A 23221-nucleotide genomic window follows, 5' to 3' on the forward strand; every position below is an offset into this window, starting at 1 on the left:
TTCCATCCTCTCTCTCTCTCTTTTGTTCTCTCTTTCTCTCTCTGTTTCTCCCTCTGTCTCTTACTCCCTCCATCTCCTCTTTCTCCCTTCCTTTCTCTCTCTCTCTGTCTTTCTCCCATTCTCTCTCTTGCTCCCTCCCTCCCTCTCTCTCTTGCTCCCTCCCCTTCTCTCTCTGTCTTTCTCCCACTCTCTCTCTTGCTCCCTCCCTCCCTCTCTCTCTCTCTTTCTCCCTTCCTCCATCTCTTTCTCCCTCCCCCTCTCTGTCTTTCTCCCACTCTCTCTCTTGCTCCCTCCCCCTTCTATCTCTGTCTTTCTCCCACTCTCTCTTTCTCTCTCCCCCTCTCTCTCTCTGTGTTTCTCTCTCTCCCTCCCCCCCTCTCTCTCTGTCTTTCTCCCACTCTCTCTCTTGCTCCCTCCCCCCTTCTATCTCTGTCTTTCTCCCTCTCTCTCTCTCTCTCTATTTCTCTCTCTCTTTGCTTCCTCCCACCCCTCTCTCTCTCTCTATTTATTTCTATTTATTCTTTTTCTTCCTTTCTCTCTCTCTCTCTTTCTTTCTCAAGCTGCGCACAGGGTCAAAGACGCGCGTTTTACCTTGTTTTTGTTGAAGTACTGGAGGAGAGAAGCACATCAGCGCGCGAGATGCTCTTCTAGTCTGTAGATTCCCCCGTCGGCGCGAGCGTGACCGCTTCCTCCTATAAAACGCGCTTCTCTCTGCGCCAGTTCAACACGCGAATCCTCCCCCCACCCCTTCCATGTCGCTTCCCAATTCCTCTCCCGACCTTCCTCGCTGAATCTTCCGCGTTCTTGGTGGTGGGTTTTGATCCAATTTCTTCCCCGTTGTCTCCTCGCAAAGTGGGTCCTCCCGCCTTCTTCCTGCCGTCCGCTGCGCTAATTGGATCTGCCAATCCGCCGGCGTGGGTCAAATCCTGGAGCCGAGGGCTGGTTTGCACCGTCAGATCTCGATTTTGGGGCGGCCCGTGGAGAACGCCTATTTGAATCTGCTTTGATCCAGATCCGCTTTGAAGGGTCGTTCTTGCTTCCGCTTGATAGATCCTCTGCGCTTCTCATCTAGCGAGGATATTGCTTCTCCTAATTTTGATACAGGGTCTCTCAAGGTCATCGCTTCGGAATAGTTATATTTCGGGTGGCCTTCCAAATCGGGATTCTTTTTCCGCTGCCAAGTAAGTTTCTCTTCAGCGTCGGACGAGATTTTCTCGTTGGCTCGCCGGATCTAATGTTTAATTACAATTTTTCTCGCGAACCATCCTTGTTTCATGTTGTTTCTGCTTTGATCTTCGATCTTTAAATTTCGTTGTACGTAGGAAGGGGGCGGCGCTTTAATGCTTTAGATTATTATGTGGGGAAACGGCTGCTAGACTCTGACGACCGTGAGATTTCCGAGAAATTTATACACCATAAAGATAGAATTTCTGAGTGAAACAAAGATTTCAAAGAAATCTTACTGGTTAACACCGAATTCTTGTGGGACGTATGCCTCAGAAATCCCATGTCCGTTGATGATCCCATTGTTAATTTTAGTTTTAGAAAGCTGTACAAATCTTGTAGTTAATTTTAATTAATATCCGCCATCGATATTGTGGTGCTGCACCTTGTTACATTTTTGTTAACTTGACTTTTATTGCTCTTACGAAGAGTGTCTGTATCTATCACACTGAAAATTCTTTAACTTTTATTTCAGAGGTTAGTTTGTATGGACTGTTGAGACGCTCCGCTGAGAAGAAGGCAAGACTATGGAGTACAGTAATTCTAAACTGGGTTCTCCAAGTTCCAGAGCCTACTCAAAGGCATATAACCGCCACCGAAGCATAAAATCTTCCAAGCATCGCGCGCTCAATGTTGCTTTGGTCGTTGGTGATTGTATCTTAGTTGGATTTCAGGTGATTTTTCATTTTTGCGTCTTAAAACTGTCGTCTTTGCATTACGTGCAGAGAAAAAAAATCGTTTCTTTTGATCATCTCGATAGGTTTTGCCATCTCGGAACCGTTGATTATTCATTGTAAATCCATTAACGCAAAAATAATTGAGTCCGATTTTAATTTTCTTCTATAGTATACTGAATTAGATCATGTTCATTTTCTGCAGCCTATTCTAGTTTATATGAGCAAAGTTGATGGTGGTTTCAAGTTCAGCCCTATTAGCGTTAATTTTCTGACCGAGTGTGCAAAGGTCACGTTTGCCATTGCAATGCTACTTATTCAGGTTCGTTTTTTGTGGGATGTTAATTTTAATGAGCAAGTTTATAAACTCACATCTTTGCTGTAAAATCCTGTTTGAAAAGGAGATCCACGAAGAGATAAAAATGTTTCTTGATGTGTTAAAATAAAATATGATCCATGATTTAGGACCAATCTGGGGAAAGAGTGGGAAAGGAGGGTGGGGGAATGTAAAGTGACCTATTGAGGGAGACACTGGTACAGCGAACTTTGCTGAGATAAACTTCCAAAATATTCATGCTGCCCTCCTAAAGGGAGGGAGTACTAGTATTTAAAGGAAAACATATATTAATGACATTTCCAAAATACCCCTGGAGGGGTCGGGATTCGTATCATAAGCTGCCCTTGAGCATAAGTATCACAGGTAAAATTGAACTAGGAGACAAGCCCATCCAAAACATCACGAATCAATATCCACTGTGCCGGACAATTCTTCCAAAGAATTGCTATACTTTTTCACCTGTCGAATGTGTATTATATGTATATATATTGAAACGATTTTCACGTTTGTTTTCCCTTAAAATGATTTCAGGCTCGGCGACAGAAAATTGGGGAGAAACCTTTGCTTTCACTTTCAACTTTTATTCAGGTAAAACACTTGGTCTGCATATATATTTATCTCTTTCTGCACTCTATCCCCGGTATAGCGTTGATTTCTCTTGCAACTAATTCACTGTGTCCCATCATATTATTCATATTTATGGAGACATTATTCTTCATTCAATATTTGTATTCGTTATTTTAGTGAGGTAGGACCCACATAATTTTTTTCTCTGACCACGCTCTCCAGAATTAGACCAGACCATATCCTTGGTCAATTTTCCTGAATGTTTCCTGACTCACTTTTGGGAATTCTTTTTATGCTTACTAATAGTCATCTTTTGTTTAAGCCTTCGTCACCTTATGAAGCAAAAATATTCTCTACGTCTCAATCTTTCATTGTTTCATCTCATTCTCTATTCATTTGTCAAATGATATCTGACTACATGTAATTTCAGGCTGCTCGCAATAACGTGCTTCTTGCTGTTCCTGCTCTTCTTTATTCTATCAACAATTATCTTAAGTTCACTATGCAGGTCGGTCTTCTAAATCCATTTTAACTATCTAATTTCATTTTTTCAAAGATTTTTAGTCATTGCTGGTAAATCAGCTGCTCCTTTTTTGACAAATTTGGCCATTTCCTGCAGTTATATTTCAACCCTGCAACAGTAAAAATGTTGAGTAATCTCAAGGTACATCACTGCTTTCTTATCTGAAACATAACATAAATATTTTTCTGGCAAAATCAAGAAGCCATTCAAATTTTTTAGTATTTTCCATGATTTAGGTTCTTGTCATTGCTATCCTGCTGAAGATTATAATGAGGAGGAGATTCTCCGTTATCCAGGCAAGCATAAACTTGGTTCACTGTTCTTTCTCATTTTGTATGGAAATATGGAAATAAATTCTGATTTCCTGGTTTTTCGTGCAGTGGGAAGCTCTCGCCCTCTTGCTTATTGGCATCAGTGTTAATCAGCTCAAATCATTGCCTGAGGGCACTAGTGCCTTTGGTCTTCCGGTTGCAACAGGCGCATATATATGCACGTTGATTTTTGTAAGTGATGCAAAAATCTATATTCAACTTAAATGCTTAAGAATAATTCATTCAACTAATTCTATCTTTATGAAATTTTTCTTGAGGTGACCCCTCGAGTGAAATATTCCTGTAATATATCGGAGGTATTAGGTTAAGTTTCATTCAATTGCTTGTGTCCTTTGTAATAACATATTTCTTGGTTCCATGAATTTATTTTCTTGTCGTATCTGTAATACTTCGGGGTGTCTAGTGATTTTAGTGAAGATTTTACAACTACAATTTTTTGATCTTTTGCTGCTTGCTTGTTTTGCAGATTACCGTTCCTTCAATGGCCTCGGTTTTTAATGAATATGCTTTAAAGAGCCAGTTCGACACGAGTATTTATCTTCAGGTTATTCTTTAATAGTTTTTTATCACCTATATTTGTTTCCATTCTCCATTTGGCCGTCAATTTATTCACTTTGGATTGATAATCTTTTTGTTTCTAATTGCAGAACTTATTTCTTTATGGGTATGGTGCGTTTTTCAACTTCCTTGGAATTCTGGGCATGGCTCTCTTTAAAGGTTTGACAAACTCAAAGTTTATTTATTTTTCTCCTCGGTTTATGATAATTATTTTGTGTTTTTTCCAGGCCCAGATAGTTTTGATATCCTAAAGGGCCATTCCAGGGCGACCATGATATTGATATGCATCAATGCAGCACAGGGCATTCTCTCATCTTTTTTCTTTAAATATGCAGGTGAGACCCGTCATTCTATGTCGACATCCTCTCAAAAGTGGATCATTTTTCTTCAAAAAAAAAAAAAGTGGATCATTTTATGATGACACACATGGTATTTACAAGTTAGATGAGATCTCGACATGCTCTCAAAACTGCATCATTTTATTATGTCACGCATTAAAATTACGAGCTATATTCGATATCGACATTTTATGATGACACGGATGACAGTTACGAGCTATGTAATACAAAGACATCGTCTCAAAACTGCATCATTTTTTATGACATGCTTGACAATTACGAGTTATATGCTGTGGGGATTGCAGACACTATTTTGAAGAAGTATTCCTCAACCGTGGCCACTATCTTCACCGGCATAGCTTCTGCAGCCCTCTTCGGTCACACCCTGACCATAAACTTTGTTCTGGGAATATCAATCGTCTTCATCTCCATGCACCAAGTAATCAATCATTCACTGCCTAGCCTATTTTATGCTAATTTTTCGGTAAAAATTTGGTGGATTAATCTTTATCTTGGGGGTTTCTCAGTTTTTCTCACCGATGGCGAAAGCTAGAGACGATGCGATGAACGGCAAAGAAGTAGAATCGGTGGGTCTCAGATCAAAGGAAGAATCTTTTGTTAATATGGCTGCAGCGGCAACTCAGGATGTAAGGAGCAGTTCGTCTTTCTTCTTCCGTTGACCAATTCTCTCCTCGTTGACTTTTCTTTGCGGTTTATTTCTCAGATGACCCACCGACTAGGACATGACGATAGGGAACCTCTTCTGCCCACTTGATGGACAAACAAAAGGTTTTTTTTATTCTCTTCTGGCGTTAATTTGATGTAAATCTCCTGAAAAAAACTTCATAAATTCAGATAATGTAGTTCTGATTCTCTGTTTTTTTTCTCGAAAGTTTTGTTGAATATCATCCCTGGAAATCTTTCCATTCCTCTATTATTTAACCGACCATTATTCTCTAAGAACTGTTTTTTCCAGACTATTAGCGGACAATAAAAACTTTTTTTGTTTTATTTGTAATTGACCCTACATGTGTTGATTTATCTAATTTGATCTTCTTTGATTTGTATATAGATCTTTTATCATCTGGTTAGGACTCAGATTCCAGTCAGCAGTCATGCTGGGGAGCTGTTATCAGCAGAACAACATTTGGGTCTTGTTTCCATCACTCTAATTGATGAAAGAAATCATTCCATTTATGTATATCTTTCCAGTTACGGTTGGTATGCCTGTGAAGAGCACTGGCAGCCGTGTGTTACTTAAAAAGATTTATTTTTCTTATTTTTTTGTTTGTCTCTTTTCTCTTGGAGTGAAGAGGAAGGAAAAATGTGCACAAAATCTGGCTCCAGATGAAGGCAGAAAGTGGTGTTTGGCATTTTTTCCTTTTCCTTCTGGGTCATAAGGAGTATCCCTCTACTTACTCTCTCTATCCCTCATTGGCTCTCTCTATATGTATAAATGCGGTATATATCTTGCATTATATGCTGCTAAATTGAAGGTCTTTGAGTGTTCTGCAACTCTACCCAGATAAATATATCTTAACATGATCTGCCATGGGAAAATAAATGAGAATTTCAGACAGTTTAAAAGAACACGATCAGATATGAAAACCTTACGGGTTCAAGAGGGGCGCCCCATCATCGTCACCATCATCATTCAAAGAAAGGTCAAGATGAGTTGCTAGACTTACTGATGAGAGTACTGTTCGGCCAACCGATATCTGGATGAAATCTAGACAGTGTTAGATACCTGATATTGGATATTAAACATACTGAACAATCCACCCAATATTGGATATCAGGGCGGGAACTGTAGGAGTTGGGACGTGGCAGATGTCAGTACAGGATATCAGATTCTGACATTCAGATCAGTTACTGATATCCCAGTAACAGTTTGAGACATTAGTCCATATGGAAGAGAAACCAAAAAAAAAAGAGTTCAATAAATTCCTCATTTCAAACACACTGCGAGAATTGATTCCACATGCATCCTTCGCTGGCCCAATAAATCAAGTTCTGAATGGCAATTTGCAAAATGAAATGGCAGTTGATTCGATGTCCTGTTACATGACTTCATAACGAATTCATTATAACAATCTATCTATGATATTGTGCTTGTTTTGTCAAGAGGCAGATCCATATGGGAGAAAAAAGTTAAAAAAACGTAGTACAAATTCTTCTAAGAATTTGTTTGAAAATCTTTGATGTGTCCAGTCAACCTCGACATTGTGTATCATATGCGGATTCTCCTAATTAATGAGATAAACTTGTGAATAATTTTTATAATCAAACAGAGAAGAAGATGAAAGTGGAATAACTTATTTGATTACTTGTTTCCTACTAATTTCAAAAATTGTTGAATGTATATTTAAATTTATGTCTGATATCAGTTTTTCTGATATCATGCAGATATCAGATACCGGTACTAAAAGCCAATACTACACACCGATTTCTGATGTGGTTGTCCAATCCTAAAGATAAAAAGGTAGATGCCGATACCAGATATCGGTACTTTTTTTTTTTTTGAAATAAGGATAGGGGAGATCACACAAAGTCGGTGACCTTCCCAGTGAGATAAAAATATAAACGATAAGTACATGAAGGGCCTAAAAGGCTGTCTAGGGCCTTGGCCTTGGGATTTTACACCATGCAACAGTAAAGCCCACAGCTGCCTGTATCACCGCTTCCGTCGATGCTTCCCGTTCGTTAAAGATGACTTCATTCCTGTGCAGCCATAGTGCCCATAGCACTGCAAATGGTCGAACCTGTCCAGCTCGTCTCCTAGTTGCTCCATTTTGCAGTGACTCCCAAAACACCACCTCTGATGCTTTGGGATTTTACACCATGCAACAGTAAAGGAACAATCAAAAAAGAGGTGAGCGCAATCCTCATTACCGTTTGTACACAGCACATAATGCCGAAGCTTCTGGGAGCCATCTCCTCCGAAAAACCTTCGTCACTATTCTTCGTCGGAGGAGCAGCCAACAGAATATTTTCACCTTAAGGGGAAACTTTTGTCTCCATATGGTGCGACATGTGTCAAGTATCCTCGGTTCCTCCCCTTCTTGTCTGCGGCTAAGCTTCGCATAAGCATCTCGAACAGTAAAGGATGCACCTATCCACTTCCACCCATCTTGTGTCCCTCCTTGCGGGTGTAGGTGGATTATTGTTTGCTGCAACCTTGTATAGTCTTCCAGTCTTTGGTCGGATAAGGTGTCAACTAAGCATGGGGTCCATGTGCCATCCCAACACTCGCCCACAATGGCCTGGGGGGTCCTTGCAAGGCATACAAGCGTGGGAATTTTGTCTTCAATGTGCCCAGGGGGATCCATGCGTCTATCCAAAACCGGAATGAAGTGCCATGTCCTAGCTTGGCTTCGAAGAAATCACGGACTTGGGGAAACACATACCTCAACCCTTGCCAAAATGCAGAGGCTGCTCGGACTGGATATCCGCGAACTTCCCAATTCAAACTCGAGCCATACATGTCTTTCAAAACTAGTGTAGCCATAGATGTATCCTGTCCCATAAGTCTGTACACCCACTTGGCCAGTAATGCTAGATTGAGATCTTGTAATTTAAGAACTCCTAGTCCCCCCAAGAGAACTAGTCTGCATACAATATCCCACGATACGAGGGATATCCCCCTCCCTTCCTCCGATCCTGAACCCTTCCATAGAAATCTTCTCATCATACTTTCTAAAAGCTTCTTGGTCCCCACTGGTAGTTTCAACACTGAGAGGTAGAAAATAGTTATCGCTGACAGCACATGGCGTAGAAGCACCAATTGTCCCCCTATCGATAACACTCTGCTTTGACATCCCTGCAACTTCCGCTCTATCTTCTCCACTACTGGATGCCAGTCTATAGCTTTGATCCGACCCCCTGTCAATAGAAGACCCAGATATTTCATGGGAAGTGTACCGCTAGGTGTCCCCAAGGCTCTAGAGCAGAGAGCTTCCTCCTCTTGCGATAATCCAAATCCGACAAAGGCTGATTTGGCACGGTTAATGTGTAGTCCCGAACAGTCTGCGAAAAGGTCAAGTAGGATGGATAGATTTTTGGCCTCCTCTTCTGCCCCCTCTATGAAAAAGGTGGTATCATCCGCATATTGTAGAAGAGGAATACCTGCCGGGAAACTTGAGGTCCGAAAACCGTTTAGCAGACCATTGGAGCAAGCCTCCATTGTGCTTATGGAAAGGGCATCCACGGCCAAGACAAAAAGTAGCGGGGCTAGAGGGCATCCTTGTCTAACCCCTCGTTGCGGTTGAATCCAACCTCCTTCGGGGTGTCCATTCACCAGCACCGCGAAAGACTGGGATGTAATACATCTTTTCATCCATCCTACCCATTCGGCTGGAAAACCACGACGCCTTAGAGAGGCCCATAAGAATTCCCAGTCAAGGCAGTCGTATGCCTTTGCAAAATCGACTTTCCACATGAACCCTCTGACTTTCAATCTTTTCCATGCGGTCAAGATTTCTGATGCAACGACTGCACCATCAATCAGTTGTCTCCCAGGAATAAAGGCCGATTAAAAAGGACCTACCAAGTCGCCTATCACTTCCCTGAGCCGATTGGCCAAGACCTTGGCTATGGTAAGATATATGGAATTTGATAGCGCTATAGGTCTAAAATCTCCCACTCTAGTAGCTCCTTGACATTTTGGGAGGAGAACCAAATAAGCCCGGTTGATTTTTTCCAACCCAAAGTTTCATTGTCGAAATTCTTCTACCGTAGCCATTACCTCTGCCTTGATTGTCTCCCAAAAGACATTATAAAAAGAGACTGGGAGGCCATCAGGCCCCGGGGCTCCTTCCCCATTTAGTCCTTTGATTGCAGCAAGGACTTCTGTTTCTGAGAAAGGACGCACCAGGTCTCTCTGCTGTGTCGCATTTAGTCTAGTTGCTCCTCTTCCGCTCCACCTCCATTGGTGTCTAGCCCTTCGTCTTGAGAAGCTCAAAGAACTGATATCACACTGAATTCCGATGTTGTCATCCGATCTTATAGATAAAGGTAGATGTCAATGTTGGACACTAGTACTGTAGCAACCAATATCTGATATCCTCAACCAACCCTAAAGAGAAAGGTGGAATCGGATATCGGTACTGTAGCAACCAATTCTGATATTGTCATCAGACCTTACAGACCATCTATTGGATCTCCCCATTTCTGATATCCGGTACACATCCATCCGCATATCATCATCAAATATTGAGTTTGAGATGGCAAACACTAGGTGGGAGCCTTCTTGGAGGAGAAAACCCTGAATGTTGTCATGAAACTCTACCCAGATAAAACATAAACCTTAACATGTTCTACTAATGCGAAAATAACTGAGAGTTTCCCTCAAGCCATAAAAAGAAGATCACAGATGAAAACCTTACATGTTCAAGAGAGCCCTAACATCATCATCATCATCATCATTCAAAGAAATGTCAAGAAGACTCGGTAGACTTACTGGCGGTGGCCTTCTTGGAGGAGACAACCCTATAACCTAACATCTTGTTCAGCGCACTGACATATGCCCGGACGCTTGAAACAACGATGTCCATCCCGGCACCACTTCCACTGGAGAAAAAATAAAAATAATACATATTTTCCCTCGAAAAAAAAATAAACACATTTCCCCTAGGAAGGTTTTTGATAATAATAAAAAAGAGAGAACCTGAATGAGCGGAGGACTTCTTCTCCGGTGGTCCCATTCATCGAAGACTCCTTGTTATCTCCACGAATGACCACCCTGGTAGAGGCCAAGGCATCAATGCCCTCCGTGACGGCGTTCATGGAGTATTCCAAGAGAGTAGCTGGCACCTGGCAAAACCCATCATTCAATCTCAAAAAATCTAAAATATCTATGGCTAACTTTAAAATCTAAAGAGACTCAAATGGATCAAGTCTAACGAGATAAAATTCAAAGAGACGAAAATATATTTTTAAAAGATCCATAAGAGCCAAAAATAAATTTTAAATCCAAATGGACCCGAAAGATAAAGTCCAAAAACATCTAAAGAGACAGAAAAATCCAAAACGATTCTAACGACCCAAAACATTATCCCAAAAAAATCCAGAGACCCAAAACTGCTAAATCCCATGAAGATTCAAAGAAACCCAAAAGGTAAAATCCAAACAAAATATACAAAGAGACCCAAAATATTAGTCTCAAAATTATCCAAAGAGACCCAAAAAAGTGAAATCCCAAAAATATACAAAGAGACCCGAAATAGAATTCCAAATAGACCCAAAAAGATTCAAATAAACCTAAAAAGATAAAGTCCAAGAAGATCTGAGAAGATGAAGCCGAAAAAGATCCAAAGAGACCCCCAAAAAAATTGCAATGGCAATAGGATAGATGCGCCATGCTGTTCTTACCATCACGATTGAATCAACGGCCTTGTAAGCCGCATCGACTGGCCCAGTACCCACAGAGCATGCTACCTTCTCCTCTCCATCGGCACCAACCAGTTTAACCGTAGCAGTGGACAGACCCAGTGTTCCGCACGTGACCTGTGTCGTGTAGCAATTTCGCAGGCTGAGCGGTAAATTTGTCAAAGATATGAGGGCAAAAGAGACAGGATATCAAAGAAAAAACAAGAGTTCACCAATGACAATGACGAGAGTATAATCGTATCATATTCCCCATCATTTGTCCTTAACAATGAGAATGACAATGATGAAATTTCCATCGTCTCTCGTCTGGAAGTAGGATGGCAAAGACCATAAAGATTTCGTTCATCATTCTCCCTCAGATAACTTTACTCAGTATATGAGAGATGATAGAATCATGATATGCTCTAATCAAAGAAATATAAAGGAAGGAATAAGAAGAGAGCCGGTCAAAGGCTGTTGACTGCACATGCTCACTAATGTGGGACGAAACCCCTATATATAAGAAAAAAGGAGAGCGGGAAAGGCACTGAGATCTTTCTTGAATCAGAAGCTGACAGTTATGATCGTTGGACAGCTGGAGCAGCGTAAGTTGACCTGCTGGTCCGGAGGGGAGCTCCGACCTGGAGGGAGGAACCCTCTCTTCGTCTGTGTCGTTCTTATTTTATCATCTCATTCTTCCTATTGATTGAGTCCAGACCTACATTGGTGATTTCTAGTGTTTTCTTGAATTCGAAGTTGAAAACTATTTCATTGATACAACCAATGTGTATCAATCTGGTATCAGAGCAGAGATTGGATCTGCAACAAAGCGAGAGAACGGACTGACTATCGTGATTGCCATGGGAGATCAAGAAGATCGTGAAGGCAAGGATGGAAGAAATTCCAGTTACAGCAGAAATATTATCAAGTATTCTACAACAGCTTCAAGCTATGAATTCTAAATTGGAAGCTAACTCTTCCTCTACATCCAATGCCGATTAAAAAGATATGCCAAGGTATGGCCAAGAGCAAATAAATCAAGAACTGTTCCCCCACCAGAAAGCTGTCTTCCGTTAAGGTGACTCACCTTATTTCAATGGATCAAATGCACAAATATGGCGGAATTGTGTTGAAAGGTTTTTCAGAATTAATAGACTATCGGATGAGGAAAAGTTACAGCTGGTTTCTCTACATATGGAAGGGCCGGCCCAAGGGTGGTTCATCTACACAAGAACATTTTTGGCTTTGAACATTGGCTGGTTTTTAGCCAACACTTTGGAAGGAGGTACAATTTCTCTTCAAGATCCTTGTGTGCTCAGCTTATGAATCTTAAACAGACTGGCACTGTGTCGGAATATCAATCTGAGTTTGAAGATCTAGCTGATTTTCTCTCTCATTTACCAGTTGACATACATGAAAGCACATATCTAAGAGAGCTAAAGCCAGAGGTCAGGGTTGAGTTAAATAAATATAGACCTTATGGAATACAATAAATTATGGACTATTCTATAGAAGCTGAAAGCAACTTAGCTGTGATTGAAGATTGGGATCAATTTTCTATTACACTAGGAACTCAAAGGGCTGCCACCCATAACCAGCAGAGGGCAAATTATTATGTTAAGACCCCGATCAGGGTCTATCAGAGACAGAAGACGAACCAGCCCTCTGTCGTTTCGGCCCAAACGGGGGCTGCCTCGGGGCAGGCCCAACAGAAATTATGACTCGCGGGAGTACCGCGAGTCATAAGAAGGGGGAGCAGAATAGAAACAGGCAGGCGATCTGATGTTGTCCAGAAGCCCATTTTCTGAGGCCAATTAGCAACTTGTGGCCCAAAAAGGAAATTCTTCTAGAACTGACACGATCTGCAGAAATTTACGTAGAGCCCCTCAAAATCCTCTGACAGGATCCTCTGACAGGATTTTCTCTAACAGGATCACTCTGACAAGATTTTCTCTGACAGGATCTTCTGACAGATTCATACCTGACAGAATCCTCTGACAGATTCTTCTTCTGCCGGGATCTCTGCTCTAACTAGTCAGAGCTGCATATCTTCTGTTTTGTCCCATCAGGATCTTCTTGTGCCACACAAATATTTCCTGACAGCTTCACATGCCCCAGAATCTGCAGGATATCTCTGCTCAGGCCAGTCAGGCTGCTTATCCTCTGTTTTAGCTTGTTAGAATTGTTTTTCTCAATGTTTTGACTTGTCATTTCATGGGTACAGTCATTATGGACAACCCTGCACTTGTTGTGACCTATATAAGGCCCCATGTACCCCTGAATGAGTAGTATTGAAGTCAATTGTTTTGTTGAAACTGTTGTTTCTCCCCTCTGAGTGTTCTCTTTGTTAGAGAGTGCTTTAGTGTTTGTGGATTCAAGCACAACCCCTTGTGGACTCAAGGGTTGAAGACGCTAGTTCTGTGGATTCAGGACTTGACTCCTTCAAGTAGAGCAAGGCTTGTGGATTCAAGTCCTGTTCCTACACCGTTCGTGTACTAAGGCTGCGTCATGATCAGACCCTCAGTAAGCGCTTCTCCTTTCTCCTCTCCACCCTCCCTCGACCTAACCCTCTCCCTCCTTGTATCTTCAGCAGTCGTCAGTCACGCCGCAGACCTTCCCGGTGACAGAGCGGACAGAGGCGCTTCCCATCCTGCTCATCTCTCTCCCTCTATTTCTATTCTCTTCCATTTCCCTTTTCATCCCGACTTGAACTTGTGGAATGCGTTGCTTTTGAACTCGCACTTGTGAGCCAGCGAGAAGGGCTTAACAATTCAACAGCATAATCTGCAGTCCAGAACAGTGCATTATCCTATCAGAAATGAGCTGCCTCAACGTGGGAACAAGAAGAAAAGTACTTGTCTATCTACGATGAACGGTACAACTGCAAATTTTGAAGAGGAAAGAAAAAGGTTTATGTTACAACTGCAATGAACGGTATGCACCTGGTCATAGGTGCCAGAAGAAAAGTTATCTATATCACTGAAGAAGATTTAATGCCAATGGATGAGAGTCCTCTATATGGTGGGGAGTTTATGTCAGCACCCCCCAGCAATACTTCCCAAATATAGATCACTAAAGTTATGGGGAATTCTTTTTTGCACAAGGTCAAAATTATGATAGATGAGAGTTCCACCCATAATTTTATCAGTCCACAATTAATCCAGATGGTCAGCCTTAAGATTCATCCATATCACAAATTCAGTATTATTTTAGGTGACGGATTTTGCAGGCAAACAGAAGGAATTTGCCCCAATATTCCTATATCCTTCCAGGGACTTACTTTCAAGCAGAATTTTGTTCCTTTTCCATTAGGCAATTTGGACGTGATTCTGGGGATCCCTTGGCTGAAGACTCTGGGATGGTTCCATTGCAAATACCATCACCTAATGCTCAAGATATGTTGGGAGAACCAGATTCCCACCATACAAGCTGATCCAGATCTTAATTCCCTCAGTTTGATACTGAACAAGGCACCAAGAATGGGTGGAGTCTATCCACCATATCGATATTATCCACCATATCAACAGGCAGCGGACATCAAATCCTTATGAGGTACATGCTCTATCCCTTGATCATTGCTTTCATTGGATAAAAAGAAGCTACCCCCTTGTTTTTGAGTCACCCAATACATTACCCCCAAACAGAGATTGTGATCACCAGATACACTTGATCCCAGGACCAAAACCAGTCAACAAAAAACCTTGTAGGTATTCTCATATATATAAAAAACATCCTGGAAGAGCTTCTACAAGAGCTACTAAATTTGAATATTATTCGACATTCCAATAGTTGTTTTTCAAGCCCAGGCCTATTACTCAAAAAGGAAGATGGTGGATTTCGTCTCCGCATTGATTACAGAGCTCTAAACCAAATGACAGTTCCAAACAGATTTCCAACACCTGTGGTTGATGAGCTTTTAGAAGAACTACATGGGATGTCAATCTTCTCCAAAATAGAACTGAGATCAGGTTATTACCAAGTATGAATGCACCCAAACGACATTCATCAGACTGCATTTAAAACGCATCACGCTCATTTTGAATTCAAGGTGATGTCTTTTGGATTATCAAACGCTCCTGCAACCTTTCAAAACCCTTATGAACTCAATTTTCTGTCAGCATCTTCACAAATTTGTACTGGTATTTTTTGATGATATATTGATATACAGCAGAAACCTTAAACAGCATGAACAACACCTTGCTATCAAATTTGATTAACTTACAAAGAATCATCTTCATATCAACCCCAAGAAATGCAAATTTGGGTGCCAATACATTGAATATTTAGGGCATGTGATACGAACCTGATGGTTCGTATCGGTGAGAAGACGGGAAGGGAGGGAGAAGGCACCGGGATGGACGTCAGTGTGCCGGGATGGACTACGGCAGGTGGGGCAGGCGGAGTGGATGTCGCCTATGTGAGGGGTCCACGGAGTGGACGTCGCCAGAGGGAGCCAAACAGATTTCTGGGATACTTCTTGGCTGCCCTCCTAAAGGGAGGACTGCTCTATTTAAAGGGATTACAAAAGGTCCAAATGACCTAAACGCCCCTATTGGGCTAAATGATGAAAGAGACTTAGATATGTCGGGGTCGTATCAGCATGGTATCTATGCTGAAAGGGTATCAACTGATCCATCTAAAATTGATGTCATCAGACAATGGAAGACCCTGTTACGATCCACTCCGTCTAGTAAGCCCACTAGGGGCATTTTCATCTTTCCCATTCCCTTTGCATTTCCCTTTAAATATGTAGCTCTCCTCGCTGGAGGGCAGGGCATGAGCTGCTAAGTTGTTATTTCCTTTCGGTAGTATCTCTCCGGCGATGCCCACTCCACCGCTTCTTGCTGCTCTCATCCCCTCGGGCGTCGTCCACTCTGCCATGGTCGACCCTGTTCTCGATACGATCCTGGCTGGGATCCTATCAGATCCCCACTATAGAGAAATAATTGAGAGGATTCCTTGGGTTGACAGGGTATGATCGACGGTGTGTGTACCAATATGCTGCCGTCGCTCAACCACTTACAGCTCTCTTGAAAAAGAACTGTCTTATCTGGACTGATGAAGCTGAGAAATCATTTAACAAGCTGAAGAAAGCATTGTCAGAGACTCCAATGCAAAGATTATGATACGATCCAGTAAGCCCACTAGGGGCATTTCCGTCTTAACATTTCCTTTACGTTTCCTTTAAATATGTAGCCCTCCTTGTTGGAGGGGGGACATGAATCATTAAGTGTTTTCTTCAAGTATTCTCTCCTCTCGGCGATCCCACTCCATCGAGCTCTCCGGCGACGTCCACTCCGCCGATCCCCCCCTGCCGTAGTCCACCCCGGCACGCCGACGTCCACCCCGGCGCCTTCTCTCTTCCTCCACTGTCTTCTCCTCTGTACGAACCGGCTAGGTTCGTATCACTGGTATCAGAGCCATTTCGCGCCGCCATCCCCGGTCAATGTCGTCGCTTGCGGCTCCTGCCCCGGCTTCCACAGGATCCAGCGAAATTCCACTCCCAACCTTGGAAGCTCTGGTGGCCAAGGTGGCCGCCCTCGAGGTCTCTCAGGCCACCACCCTGCAAGCACTCAAAGAAGGTCTCGAGCGCCACCGTGAGGCCTGGTCGGAGCAACTCAGAGCCGTGGAGGGGGCTGTCACCAACGAGCTCATCGCGGTCGTCTCCGCTCAACTGGAGGCGGCTATGGCGACGCTCCAACCGCCCCTGCCGACAGAGCCACCACCGCCCACACCTCTTCCACCCTCGGAGCCCTACTCGGCTGGTGAGGCTCCGGCTCTGGCGCCTCTTGCCTTCGCCCCGACCACCTCCACTGTCCTCGGGCCGCCGCCGGCCGAGAGGGCACCCAGACTCACGAGTCCCGCCATGTCCAGAGCGGTGGGCAGGGCGGCCACCGCCCTCCCCAGGGCCGACGACTATGGCAGCGCCGCCACCCCAGGAGGCAAAAGGGGGAGGGCCGTCACGGCGGCGACTGCCCCCGAGGGCGGCGCCCCCGACCCCTTGAGGGATGCCGCCGTCGGGGTTCCACCCTGGGGACCCTTTGACCAGGGCGTGTGCCCTAGGCCAAATCGGGCCCCTGGGGAGGGCTCGTTGGGCCCGTCCCGCCGTGAGAAGGCCTGCCTGCGTGAGACAGGCGGGCCTGTTTTGGGGGAAGACGGGCCGGACAGGGGCTTCTTTGCCCTGACCGGCCCGGTTTACCCTCAAAGGGGCCCAATCCGGGTGGGCGACCCAGAAGATGGGCCCAACTCGGGGTATTTCCCCTCTGGGGGCCCACTCTGGACCCCCCCAAGCCCAAACCAAGACGGGGGCGCCTTCAACCCCGTCCCCAACGACCGGGCGAGAGGCCTTCCGCCAGAGGCCCTCCCCAGGGGTCCCAGGGCCGGTCTGTTCACGGGGAGCGACCTCGGATACACACGGCGCGACGCTGTCCCGGGTCATTCTCGCCCCGGGTGTTTTGCCCGCACAGAACTGCCCTCGGCGCGGCCCAACTCCCGGTTCTGTCGGACTGGCCAGCCGGGGCTTCCAGCACCCCTCTTCTACCCACCGGGGGGCGACACCTGCAATATTCGACCACGTCATCAGGGGGGCCGCCAGCAGACTCGTCTTCCACCGGTCATGCCCCACCACGACCACGAACAAGTGCACAACGACGAGGAAGACGCATGGGACGACGACAACGAGTTTGACTACCAACACAGAAGACACCCAGTTCGTGGCCACCGTGGACGTGCGGGCCACCCACCCTCAGGACACCGCCACCGCTTGGCCGACCTTCCCGTCTTCGCAGACGGTGATCCGGAGCGCTGGCTACGACGCGTCGAACAATATTTCCAGGCCTACCCAGCGGATGATGCAGAACGGATTCATTTGGTCTCATCATACTTGGACGGGACCGCGTCGGCGTGGTTCTGCTACCTCGACGACATTGGGTTCCAGAGTTGGGGAGACTTTAAGTGCCAACTCAATCGGCGATTTGGTCTTAAACCCCGCGACGCATACCGCCGCCTTGTCAACCTGCGCCAAACGGGCACCGTGGATGAGCTGGTGTCCAAGTTCATAAGCCTGGTGGGCTACCTCCCCGACCTTGCCGAGGAAACCACCATGTACGCCCCCTACGCCACCTTGCAGCCCAAGATCCGAGGTGAGATCAACCGCTGTCACCCTCAGACCACTAACGACCTCATCGACACTGCATTCGAAGCGGAAGCAATCCTCCAGGAAATCGAGGACTTCCCAAGCCTCAACTCCGACGCCGGCGCCCTCAAGGACCCTGGGGCCTCAACACCCCGCTGACGGCCAACAACCGCAGCCTGTCCAACCACCCTCGCCAGCTCAACCTGACTGAAGGGGAATTCCTCGCCGGCAAAGCTCAAGGCCTGTGCTATCTGTGCAATGAGAAGTTCTCGCCCGGGCATTGATGCTTCAAAATGCTCAACATCCACATCGTCATGCCCGACGACGCCCCGCGCGCGCCGATGACATCCCCGCCGAACCGACAACAGACGACGACTCACCAGCTTGAGGACAAGCTGTGTATCGAAGGGGGGAGTAATTGATATGATCCAGTAAGCCCACTAGGGGCATTTCCGTCTTAACATTTCCCTTACGTTTCCTTTAAATATGTAGCCCTCCTTGTTGGAGGGGGGGGGCATGAATCGTTAAGTGTTTCCTTCAAGTATTCTCTCCTCTCTCGGCGACGTCCACTCCGTCGAGCTCTCCGGCGACGTCCACTCCGCCGATCCCACCCTGCCGTAGTCCACCCCTGCACGCCGACGTCCACCCCGGCGCCTTCTCTCTTCCTCCACCGTCTTCTCCTCTGTACGAACCGGCTAGGTTCGTATCAGATTACCAAATTTTTCTTTACCTTTTAGCATTGAGACAGATGCATCTGAACTTGCAGTGGGGGCAGTGCTATTACAGGAGAACCACCAAATAGCTTACTTCAGCAACGCATTTCATTCTCAAAACCGATTCAAGTACGCGTATCAAAGGGGGCTTTTGGCGGTAATATGGGCTGTTCAAAAACGGAAACACTACCTTATGTTCAACAAATTTTCAATCTACACAGAACAATTTTAACGTTTTCGATCAGATCAAAAAGAGGTACCGATTCAATATCACCAATGGGTGTCAAAGCTCCTGGGCTATATGATTTTAACATACACAATAAGGCTGGAAAGAAGAATGTTGTTCCTGATGCATTGTCCAGATCCCAGCAACATCTCCAAGGGGATTGCAAGTCCATTTCGGTAACACACAGGTTGGACAAAATAAAGCTTCTTCAAGAAGTCCGAATGACCCAAAACTAGGAGCAATACTAACGACCAAGGTGTTTAAAATCGACGTTCATCTGAAAGTAGGATGACGATGACGAAATCATCACCGTCAAACTGCAAACCATGACAATTCAAAAACAATAGATTCAAACAAGTAATTTTTGCTGACCTGGAGATCGACCAGAGACCAAACCACTGGAGGCTGGAAAATTTCATCGTTGATCAATGCCTCGATGTCATCATCAGATATATGCTGTCACGAGATTTGTCCAAGAAATATGAGTTAAATTTTCTTTCCTATCACAAAACCTGACTGGTTCAATTACCTTTTTCTTCTCTGCCACCTCTTTGAAACGTTTGAACACGTCATCAAGCTCTTTTCCGTTTATATCATATCCAAACTGCAAGCGTCTATCTCTCTTAGCTACTGCTTCGCGAGATTAATATGGTTATTGAGAATTGTGAAAAGGTACCTCCAAAAGCCTCGATCTCAATGCGTGGCGACCACTGCAGTTGGAAGTCGATGAAGTTTTTATAAGTACAATGAAAATGCCATCAAATTATAATGGAAATCCTTTGTGTAGCACAATATGAGGTACCGCTTCCATTACATTCAAGGCATAACATCTGCTCAAGTTGGGTAATACAGAGAAATTTGGGGACTAATGTTTAGGCTTTAGCGAAGCATTACTTTATACTGAATTTTTTCATCAAATTATAGGAAAATCCGATTTTTTGCAGTGACAGAACATCTGCTTCAGACGGATAATAAAAAAGGAAGCTTAGGGTTTAGGAAGTACTAGTTTAAATTGACTGATTTCAGTGAACTTTTCTCCGAAAGAATGTTTCTGATGAAATATTAGACAGTCTGATTTATTTCAGTCGCCGAAAATTTTCTACTGAAGGATGATACAGACTGAAGCTTGGGGATCAGGGAAGCACTACTTTATACCGAATGTTTTCTATAAGGGAATCTGATTTATTTTAGCGAAAGAACTGCTCCAGATGTTTATTTTAGGATTATAATTTATTTTAAATTATTAGAACATCCAGATAAACATATCTGGTTCTTGCGAAAATTTGGAAAATGTTTTCGGAATTTCTATAATAAAATAATTCAATGTTTTTTTCCCACCTCAGTTTTCCGAGGACAATGCCAGACTCATTTGAACGCGTCAACCCAATGTCTTCAGGAGATATAATTTCATATGTGCCCTTGTACTTGAGCATGCCATCCTGTAAAACATTCATAACATGCACATATATGGAGATCAATGCCATGTAAAAATCATACACACGAACACAATGAGAAGCACAACATGCATGGATTTATGAAGATACACATCCTAGAGACAAGTCAAACCCAAGGTATTTATAAAAACACATTTTTCTCATCAAAAACAAAAAAAGGCACGCATCTTCAAGATAATCTGCACATACTTGGTGAATGCCACTTTCATGAGCAAATGCATTTGCTCCAACGATAGCTTTATGTGGCTGCACATGCAGCCCACTGTGTTCTTGTACCTACGATTTATCATAACATGGTTCAGTTCCCATTAAATCACAACGGGTTTTTTCAATCAAAAGATACCATTTTGCTCGTCATGACTATATGCTTGGTATTGATCCCAGTGTAAAGTCCCCCCAACAATTGATGACGCATCTTGATTGCCATAACAACCTGAAACCATGATTGAAGTAGCAAGGGAAATTTCACATCATCCTAGTTTTTTTATAAATAAAAGATAAAATATGGAACTCAAAGATAAAGCACGGACCTCCTCTAAAGAAGCATTTCCAGCTCGTTCACCAATACCATTGATTGTGACTTCTAATTGCCTTGCTCCTCCTTGGACGCCCTAAATCACCCAAAAAAGAGCTTTTTCTAAAATCCAACAATTACACCCAAAGGAATCAGATATTACAGATCTGAAAACTCCTACCGCAAGCGTATTCGCAGTTGCGAGGCCGAGGTCGTTTTGGCAGTGAGTCGAAATTATTGCATTTTCTACCCCAGGAGTGTTACTCTTGATGTCACTGATTAATTTCCCAAATTCATGAGGCAGTGTGTATCCAACGGTGTCAGGAATGTTGAGAGTGGTAGCCCCAGCCTTGATAACTTCCCCAAGAATATGGTACAGAAAATCCCTGTCCGATCTAAATTAAGGGATAAACACAAAATTAGACCTAAAAATTCAAGGTTATGTTAAAAAACCCCAATCTAACTATTCAACTTTGATTTTAAACACGACAGCGACACCGATCAAAACCCTTGTGATGACGGATAATGAGAAAAAAGAAAGAGAGAGAAGGAATCAAAGTAACTTTAGAATCCATTTTTCAGATTATTAAAGAAAGAGATATTAAAACAATTTCTCGAGATGATGAACGAATGAGAAAAAGGCAGGGAGAATGAATCAACACACCTAAGGAATGTACTTTCCAGATAATTGAAGAAGGAGATAGTGATTGAAATTCTCGTGATGATGAAAGAATGAGAAAACGAAGAGGGAGAATTAATGAACACAACTAACAAATGCATTTTCCAGATTATTGAAGAAAGAGATAACGATTGAAATTCTCGTGATGATGAAAGTGTGAGACCATAGAGATAGAGAAATCGAGGGAGATAGTGAACCAACATAACTTAATAACGCAGTTTCCATAAGAAAACAAGAGAAACCAAAATGTATTTGAGTGGCCATCAACTTTTTACTGAAGAAAAAGAGGGAAGATCACCCGAAATCGGCCATCAACCCGAGAGTGATCATCAATTATGCAATTTTTCTGAAGAAAAAGATAAAAATTAACAATATAAATAGAGAAAGAGAGAGATTCATTCAACCTGCCAGCATCTTCCGGGCTAAACTCAACATCCTCACAACCGAGGCTTCTAGCATACGCCACCATCTCCCTGGCAATGTCAACAACTTCCTCCCTCGTCTTCCTGAGCTTGAATTGCATATGAATATCACTCGTAGCAATGAAAGTATGAATTCTCGGCTTGCGCGCGTGCCGAACAGCCTCCCACGCCGCGTCAATGTCCTTCTTATTGCACCTCGACAGGCCACAGATGACGGGCACATGCCCATCCTCGGACAAGGAGCGATTTCCCACCTCCATGGCGATATTTCTCACGGCGTCGAGGTCGTCGGGCGAGGATGCGGGGAAGCCCGCTTCGATGATGTCCACGCCGAGCAGCGACAGCTGCCGGGCCACGGCGAGCTTCTCGGCGCTGGTCATGGTGGCGCCGGGGGATTGCTCGCCGTCGCGGAGCGTGGTGTCGAAGATCCGGACATAGTTGGGATCGGAAATGCGGTTGGGGATGTACTCCGGCCGAGATCCGATCGAGCACTTCACGGATTGAGAAGAAGATCGTCTGATCGGGGGATTGCTGAAGAACGCGGAGCCGGGTCGGTGGAAAGTTGAGGGCTTTGCGGAGGACGACCATTGCTTGGGCTTCGGGTTAGGGCAGAGGAGGGACGACGCCATGCCTGGCGGCTAGCTAGACCTTGCGGATGACGAGGTTTTAGGCTATCTCCTTGTAAATCCCCCTCCCCAAAGAAGAAATTTCTCTAAGTACTGGGATCCACCTTTTATTTTACTAAGTTAGGTCTCTTTGATACTTATTAAAAGAATTGCCCTGCACTGTTGGGACTCATTAAAGGCCACCACATTCAAATGAATGATGCAATTTCAATTTATGTAGAAAGTCAACCATGCCCAACCCAAGATCTTTAAGAGGACATGTTATAGTTGTCTAATCACTCCGAGCATCATCACCGATACGAGGCTCCACCCCTCCCAGCTTTTACTATGTATCACTCATGTATTTTTTTCTTTTCCTACATTATGGGTGTGTACGTATATAATTGGGACATGTACGCTCGATCCACGCCTATAAATGCTGATAAACAATGTATTTAATCAATAAACACCCCCTTGGGTGGCGTCCAGGGCACGGATGGATGGGTCTAGGGCACAACCGTACGGTTGGTTTTTTGCCAAAAAAAAATTGTTGT

At 44.1% G+C, this 23221-nt stretch overlaps 2 protein-coding genes across 3 annotated transcripts; one reads left to right on the top strand and one right to left on the bottom strand.

The window, feature by feature from the left end:
* Positions 1 to 579: 579 nt before the first annotated feature.
* LOC144705624 (CMP-sialic acid transporter 3-like) lies at positions 580 to 5832 on the top strand. The gene is made up of 15 exons (XM_078578389.1): positions 580 to 1181; positions 1700 to 1898; positions 2104 to 2220; positions 2767 to 2823; positions 3233 to 3310; positions 3422 to 3466; positions 3562 to 3621; positions 3706 to 3828; positions 4124 to 4201; positions 4305 to 4374; positions 4443 to 4550; positions 4859 to 4992; positions 5081 to 5200; positions 5278 to 5342; positions 5626 to 5832. The coding sequence occupies exons 2-14, from the start codon at positions 1752 to 1754 to the stop codon at positions 5326 to 5328; spliced, it is 1188 nt and encodes a 395-aa protein (XP_078434515.1). The 5' UTR covers positions 580 to 1181; positions 1700 to 1751; the 3' UTR covers positions 5329 to 5342; positions 5626 to 5832.
* Positions 5833 to 9872: 4040 nt separating this feature from the next.
* Positions 9873 to 22753, bottom strand: LOC144705623 (2-isopropylmalate synthase A-like). Of its 2 annotated transcripts, XM_078578388.1 has the most exons (12): positions 22045 to 22753; positions 21143 to 21356; positions 20978 to 21058; positions 20791 to 20880; positions 20637 to 20723; positions 20332 to 20432; positions 19670 to 19703; positions 19523 to 19597; positions 19366 to 19449; positions 10923 to 11057; positions 10219 to 10364; positions 9873 to 10121 (listed from the first exon to the last, which is right to left on the bottom strand). In XM_078578388.1, exons 1-12 carry the CDS (start codon positions 22689 to 22691, stop codon positions 9989 to 9991), a joined length of 1827 nt encoding a protein of 608 aa, XP_078434514.1. In that variant the 5' UTR covers positions 22692 to 22753; the 3' UTR covers positions 9873 to 9988. The 2 variants fall into 2 exon arrangements, 1 of the variants encoding a protein (XP_078434514.1); XR_013582068.1 differs by lacking the exon at positions 9873 to 10121 and having other exon boundaries at positions 10224 to 10364; positions 10923 to 11082.
* Positions 22754 to 23221: the final 468 nt, after the last annotated feature.

The sequence above is a fragment of the Wolffia australiana genome, chromosome 7 (genome assembly GCF_029677425.1).
Source record: "Wolffia australiana isolate 7733 chromosome 7, ASM2967742v1".
NCBI classification, from domain to species: Eukaryota; Viridiplantae; Streptophyta; class Magnoliopsida; order Alismatales; family Araceae; genus Wolffia; species Wolffia australiana.